General features: G+C 53.3%; 3 protein-coding genes across 3 annotated transcripts; 2 read left to right on the forward strand and 1 right to left on the reverse strand.

Annotated features, from left to right (window-relative positions):
- Positions 1-458: 458 nt before the first annotated feature.
- On the forward strand, positions 459-1578 carry DACRYDRAFT_110762 (NADP-binding protein; the record flags this gene model as incomplete). The annotated part of the gene is made up of 3 exons (XM_040769119.1): positions 459-617; positions 670-1046; positions 1098-1578. The coding sequence occupies 3 exons, from the start codon at positions 459-461 to the stop codon at positions 1576-1578; spliced, it is 1017 nt and encodes a 338-aa protein (XP_040625220.1).
- Positions 1579-1609: 31 nt separating this feature from the next.
- DACRYDRAFT_83450 (carboxypeptidase S) lies at positions 1610-3694 on the reverse strand (the record flags this gene model as incomplete). Its single annotated transcript, XM_040776625.1, has 5 exons — positions 1610-2143; positions 2191-2537; positions 2586-3111; positions 3159-3260; positions 3309-3694. 5 exons carry the CDS (start codon positions 3692-3694, stop codon positions 1663-1665), a joined length of 1842 nt encoding a protein of 613 aa, XP_040625221.1. The 3' UTR covers positions 1610-1662.
- A 2204-nt stretch (positions 3695-5898) lies between these two features.
- Positions 5899-6642, forward strand: DACRYDRAFT_57461 (UDP-Glycosyltransferase/glycogen phosphorylase; the record flags this gene model as incomplete). Its single annotated transcript, XM_040775446.1, has 1 exon — positions 5899-6642. The coding sequence occupies one exon, from the start codon at positions 5899-5901 to the stop codon at positions 6640-6642; it is 744 nt and encodes a 247-aa protein (XP_040625222.1).
- Positions 6643-7302: the final 660 nt, after the last annotated feature.

Raw genomic sequence — 7302 nt, forward strand, 5'->3', positions numbered from 1 at the left:
GACAAGTATTTCTGATAGACGAAGCACCGCAACCACTTTCATGAAACGCCCGATGGTTGATTGTGAACCACCCAGTGAAGCACGTGCACTGTCCTAACAATGCAAGTCAGGGTTGTCATGCAGTGCAAGGGTCCATTAGAAAGTCCCTCTCTTCCTCCTACGTCTTGCCCTCACACATTCGCTACAATGCGGAATTCCTCGCTGGAAAACACAAATGTTCTGATAGATATGAAGCGAAGAGGTAATTAGATCTGAGGACGTAATTGATCAGGTTGATGAGAAAGAGCAGTCGATGTGGGGGGATGAGTGTTCCGCTGTCGCACTTGAAAAGGCCCACAACCGCTGGCATGGATCACCGAGGTCGCTGCATTCCCCCGGTTGACTCTGGTGTTATCTGGCACATTCCCGTCTTGTTCGGCATCTCACATTTCTTGTACTTTGACTCCTCTTAGGCCATCATGGATTATCTGCGCTGGGAAACCCGCCGAGTCAACTCGTTCTTCACCTCTGTCTTCCCACCTGCTGCGAAATGGTCCTTCAACGATATTCCGGATTTGACCAACATGGTCATCGTTGTCACGGGAGGTAACGCCGGAATTGGCAAGTCGATGTGCCGTGTACGTTTCCAGTCTCGTTTTTCGGGGTACCCGTGCTAATACACATCGACAGGAACTCGTTGCACACAACGCGCGCGTGTACACGTTCTGCCGAAATCCCTCCAAGGCTGAAGCAGCAATCTCCGACATCAAGCAAGCGACAGGCAAGAACACTATCTGGAACATTCAGTGCGACCTCGCTTCTTTCCCTTCTGTCCTATCCGCTGCCCGTGAACTCCTACTAATGGAGCGGGACGTACATGTCGTGTTCTGCAACGCGGGCGTTTGGCAGTTCTCTCCCCCACAAGTTACGCAGCATGGGCACGACATGTCATTCGGTGTGAATGTGGTCGCTCATGCCTATCTTATCAAGTTGCTCTTGCCGGTCATGCAGGCGACGGCGAAACGGTCTCCGGCAGGAACTGTTAGAGTCGTTATGACATCGTCTTCGTGTGTTCCTATCTTCCTATAACCTTCGGTATAATACTGATACACTTGTAGCGCCCCCATTGGCGCTCCGAAGAATGGCATCAACTACTCCACCCTGAAGGACGGCCCCGAGCGTGACAAAGCCTACCACCCCTATCACTCCTACTACCAAAGCAAGTGGGGGTTGATCGCCTACACCCACGCGCTCGTACGGCATTACCCTCTCGCCGAGTATGGTGTTACTTTCGTCTCTCTTGATCCAGGCTGGATCAGGACCGACATCTGGGAGTGGCAGAAGGATGTTCGCAAGCAGCTCCGGGACTTGGTCCTCTGTGACACTGATAAGGGCGCACTGACCCCGCTGTATGCTGGTGTGAGCCCAGAGGTGAGGAATGGGGGCTTCTATGTCCCCTGGGCAAGGGAGGGCAAGAGCAGGGGTGATACGGAATGGCCTGATCTGCAGGAGAAGCTCTGGGATTGGGTGCAGGAGGAGCTGAAGGACCTCCCGTTGGATGTCTACACCATACCTAATGGTAAGGTCAATGGGCTCTGACATGATTTCGTCTACATTTCTCATTATATGCGTCTCTTGTAATACAATTGTTATTAATTCCCCTCAAACCCTTGCAAAGACGCCTCAGAAAGTCCTAGTCTCGTCCGAGTTCAAGATTAGAAGCGCCATGAACCGCACATGTCCCAAGAAGTTGTCCAAGGTGATCGCCTCGTTAACAGTATGCAGGCCATTATACATCCCCTTGGGGTCGAGATGCGCATATCGGAAGATATTCTTCGTGAGCTTCCAATAATGCCTCGTGTCAGTGTTGACGTTCATCACTCCAGGAGCGACGATGATCTCCTCGTCCGAGCCACTCTTGAGCGAGGGGCCGCGCTTTGCCCACTCAGCTCGGATCGTACCGCCGAAGAGGCGCCATTCGGCTGCTTGCGGGGTGATGGGTGCAGGTTCCAAGCCGGGAGAAAACGCTTCGCCGATGAAGACTGAACCTTCCTTGCCTGTGCTGGGGATGACAGATTTGCCGAATGCGGAAAGGGAGAGATTATAGGCTTCAGCTGTAGGAGTGAGGAGTGAGGAGATGCGATCCTGCGCCTGGGCAACTGACCTGTAAATCCGATGAGTAAAGATGAGTGGGAAGACGGCATGACTTACGATCCAGGAACAATACGATGGTTGATCAACACATACGACTGTTCTGGCAAGGCATTCACTTTGACACCGCCTTGGATGACAGTACTAGCCTGTGTCGTCCTGATCAAGGTTCCCCCAAGGGGGCTCAGAGGCCCACTGGGCAACCCCAACACCCAGTTCGTCACTCGCTTGAGCGCTGACGAAGAGCTGGAAGACCGGATGATGTCTTTCCTGACTGAGTCTGGCAGGTCGGGCGAGTAGGCGGCGAGGCATTGGAGGGTATCGTAGAAGGGGTTCTTCTGGGAAAGGAACGCCTTTGGCGGGTTGCGGTTCAGAGTATGCACCATATCCGAGAGGATGTCAATTCCCTGTGTAGCAGTCAGCGGTTGGAACGGGAGTTCAGGAATCAGGCGCACTGTGTTCCCCGGCGGGACACTGGAATGCCCGCCCTTGTAGTTGACCTGGACCTTAACATCCACATGCCCCCTTTCCCCAATCGCTGGGACAGCGACCGTCCTCCCCAGCAGATCTCCATAACCCGCACCCTCATCGATGACAAACGCGATCCCCTCTTCTCCATATCGCCCAAGGAGCAACTCACCAATCGTGCGCGCGCCGTGCATACCGCTGATCTCCTCATCGAACCCAGAGGCGAGGATAATAGTACGTGTGGGCTTGAATTCGTGCTTTGCCAGAAGCTCCAAGGCGATCAACGCACCAACGAGTTGTTCTTTGTCGTCGCATGTGCCTCGGCCCCAGATATAGTCGCCGTCGTAGTACCCGGAGAAGGGCGGATGCACCCATTCTGACATCGTCTTGCGATCAACGGGAACAGTGTCCTGGTGGGCGGCGAGAAGGATGGGCTTGATTGAGGGATCGCTGCCCTGCCATGTATAGACTAGACCCCAGGTATTGACCGTCTCCACCTGAAGTGCTTTGTATCTGTTCATAGATCAATAGGAATCGAATCAGAGATCAATGCGACGCACACGTGGGGAAATGCGCCTTCAAGCCATTGATGTAATGGTGCATACTTCTCCTCCCATCGCGGATCCTTGTCAACCTCCCCAAGGTCGTCGTAAGATTCGGTCCTGGCTGAAGTGAGTTATTCAGACAATCTGAGTTAGCAGTCAACGCACTCTATCTGGACAGCAGCACCCAGTAATTCTGCACTCTTGTTCTGAAACACTTCGTTCCAAAAATCGGCATAGATTGTGTCGACAAGAGCACGGTTGCTGGGTACAAGCCCCTCTGGCTGCACACATCTCCCATAGTTATGCAGCTCGACAGGGTGGAAGATGTCGAGGTACCATTTGCTGCTCTCGATGACCTCTGCCCACCGATCAAACGTGTCAAACACTTTGCCGCTCAATAGAAACGCCCATGCCACGTAGAGGAGGTATAAGAGCGGGATTGCGCGGACGTCGACGTAGACCTCGAGACCGAATCGGCGGCTTCTACGCCTCGGTCCATAGGACGGACGTCCTGTGAGTGGTAGATGGGTTTCCGTATCGAGTTTGTCCATCGTAGTGGGATTGTTCAAGATCAAGTAATGAGTTGATTATCAGAATGTTGAACATCCTTCGCTCGTTGTCCGCATTGGACGCCTTTAGCGCCCGGAATTGGAGCGTGACGCCTCCCCTCGGAGACAATTATGACAATATTGTTGCTCTCCACCACGATGCGTCTCTAATGCTGTCGCCTCACATCCAATGGACAAGCCAACATTCTGGGAATTACAATATGCTAGTTCAAGAGCATGGTCGACGAAACCTCTCTATGGGTTGAGAGTGCCCTTATGCCCTCAGTGTCTATGTGGAGTCTATGAGAGAACGGTGCAAAGCTCGGCGTGATTGCCGTCGGTGCTTTTGCATGGTCATTCGCCCATCATATTCTATGCCCCAACATGTTCATTTACAACGGCTGGTTTGGTAACCCACGACGATAGTAACAATCGGACCGATGCAATATAGGCGTCCGTTACTCATCGGACCGCCTATTATCAGGTTGACTGGTTCTGGCAATCGGCGAAAGGTCATTACAGGAAGGGCATCTTAGCCGTTATTGGCGCCATGGCCGGGGCGCTGCTGAGACCGACTCGTATCTCTCATGATGATGGTATTGCGAGTCCTTGACATTCTCCCCAACGTATCACTACCCTGACCATTACCAGTGGCCTGCCTGATGCTGACCACTCAAACGCCAGGCACCACTTTCGCCCGTACCACTTCCACAGGATGAAGATCTCTGTTCGGCACAAGCGTGGGGCCACTAAAGTGCTTGAATGTCGCACTGGTTTCTGCCCTGTTCTTCTGTTCTCATTGTCTGCGTCGGGATACGCATCTGGCGATTTGCTCCCTTACAAGCAAGTATCGACAAGCAATTTGAGATCCCCAGGGCAAATTGGCCCCTGTATACGCCCCAACGATTTCATTCAGAATTCATCCCTCCTAAATCAGCTCTTCCGCTGATCTTCTGGGAAAAGCTCTTGATGTCTGAGGCTATATAATGGCCTGTGCAAGCAGGATAGCCTGAAAGGAGACAAGACTATCTTCATCCATTCCGCACCTTAAAGTAATTAAAATGGGAGATGCAGCAGTTGAAAAGAGAAGCCACTTTGTGATGATCGCCGAGCGGGCGATGGGTATGTAGTACGAGACATGACTACGCACCTTCGTTCTGATACCTTTTGTAGGACATCTCCGGCCCGAATGTGGTTTGGCCGTGCGTCTCGTCCGCATGCATTCATCTTTGGTTATCTGTAAGCCCGTCCACTATATAATGCCAGGCTTTTCTGAAGATATTCCCCAACTCCACAGCCTTCCTCGCCAATGTCGACTTTGTCCAACGCGCTAAAGACGAAATGGAACGTCAATGCGACGACACCGAGCGTCCCTCTCTCCTCTCGCACATCCGCATCATCGGTGTGGGCAACACCCTCGGCCCCGTCAAGACTATCACAGATGCCCGCACCCGCCTCTTCGTGGCAGACAACATGGTCCCTGACGTACCTGGTGCATTCGCTGCTGTTATGGCTGATGAGAGCTACGTCGATGGAAATAGCGTGAAATGGGAGCCGGTCGGGTGCAAGCCTACCTTGCTCATCGGTGACGTCTTGATGGGTTATGTGATCGTTCCTCTCAAGATGCAGTACCAAATTCCTCTTCTCGTCTGGATGGCTGGTGCGGCCTCGGTGTTCACAAGGTCAGTGGAATTCCACATTCGATATCATCACTCCTCAACCATGTCTAGGATGGCTGCCCCCGCAAAGTTTGGTGGCCTTGGGCAATATCAGGAAGAAGTCGAAGCAACCTTCGCCGATGAGGAGCTTCGTGCTGGACGAACCCTTGACCAGATTGCAGAGCAGGTGCGCCCCCTGTCGGTCACAGGGTGCCGTGTTTTGATGAGGTGGTAGACCTACTCGGCATCACAGTGGATGGGTGGCAACATCGTCCGCGTGAAGGGTCTGCCCTTACACTATCAATGGGAGGTCTCTCCCCAGCCTGCGTGGCTTCCGATCTCGTACCTCATGTATGTCGCCATGATTAGCCTCCTCAAGGTAGCGGACGGTGTCTTGTTGGGTACTGTTGTCGACCTCGTACGTCTGATGTGGTCTCTCTGATTGCGATTAGAGTCTGACTTCGGCCAAAACAGGAACCGGAAGCTTTCCAAGGTGTGATAGACTTCTGGGGCAATGATGGGAAGCGAGATATCCTCGCTCTTGGCCCGATGATTCCAAGGGAATACTTCGCCGACCGTGCGGAGCCGGCCGCTGCTGTGGCAAAGGTTGATCAGTCGAAAGACAAGTGCATCAAGTTCCTCGATGCAGCTCTGGAAAAATACGGCCAGAAGTCGGCGCTGTACATCTCCTTCGGAACAATCGCGTGGCCGCTCGTCCCGACCCACATCCCGACCCTTCTCGAGGTCCTTCTGAAGTTGGACCCACCCATGCCGTTCATTTTGACAACACCTGGTTCCGTCATGGCTCCTCTGCCTGAGGAGCTCATCGAGCGAGTTCGTGCATCCGGTCGAGGGCTTATTGTGGACTGGGCACCTCAGCAGGCTATGTTGTCACACCCTGCCCTTGGCTGGGTGTTGACTCATGCCGGTGGCAACACGATCTACGAATGCATGACCCAAGGCATCCCGCTCATCGCCTGGCCGTTATTCGGAGACCAACCTACCCACGCTCTCTGGCTGAGCCAGGTCATCCAGGTAGCGTATGAGCTCGTACAGACGCGGACAGGCAAGGGTGCGCAGAACGCCTACCGAGGGGGGTTGACGGGCACTGAGATCAAGGGTACGGACGATGCATTAAAGGAGGAGATTGAGCATGTGTTTGCCCTTGTCAGGGGAGAGGATGGCAAACGGATTAGGAGGAACGCAGAGAAGGCGAGGGAAATCATTCTAGATGCAGTCAAGCCCAGTGGTCAGATTCCTCAACATCTCGACATGCTGAAGAAGTACATGTAAGAACATTATTTAAACGTCGACTTCTAGACTTCAACTATGAACCTCCATCCTCTGTGTGTATCGGCCAGTACATGTAGATCCTTCTCAAATGAGAGCGATCCCGCTTGCAAGCCAACATCCACAGTCGTGCAGGGATATGCCCAGGCGTGGGCATGCCCTGATCAGGATCGTCGTGGTCATCAGGGCCTGCCACCTGACGCGGCGTTTGTCAGGCCTGAGTAGGCCCTGCATCAAGGACATAAGTAGTATAATGCTTGTAATCCTACGTAAGGTTCCGTCAGCCTGCCGGCCTCGGGGCAATGTAGGCCATGCTCCGTGAAACTGAGCATCAGGGCCCAGCAGCCAGCATGACAGGGCATCTAGTGTCAGGTGGTGTCAGCATGCCCTTGACAGATCCCACCTGATGCAACCAGGTCAGCTTCTGCCTTTCTGGGTGACATTGGTAAGACATTGTCAGGATGACTTCTCTGGGTCCATATTGGGTGAGCCCTGGCATTCCTACCCATCCTTGGTGACCCTGATGGGCAAATTGTCAGGGCACCAGCTCATTGCTTGGTCAAGAGACATGACTAAGCCTTTATGACATGGAAGTAGCTGGTATACCTTGGCATGTGCTGGAACCTGCTGGAAGATTGGATGGTCAGGTGACCTGCTGTGCAT

Source organism: Dacryopinax primogenitus (assembly GCF_000292625.1).
Source record: "Dacryopinax primogenitus strain DJM-731 SS1 chromosome Unknown DACRYscaffold_19, whole genome shotgun sequence".
NCBI lineage: Eukaryota > Fungi > Basidiomycota > Dacrymycetes > Dacrymycetales > Dacrymycetaceae > Dacryopinax > Dacryopinax primogenitus.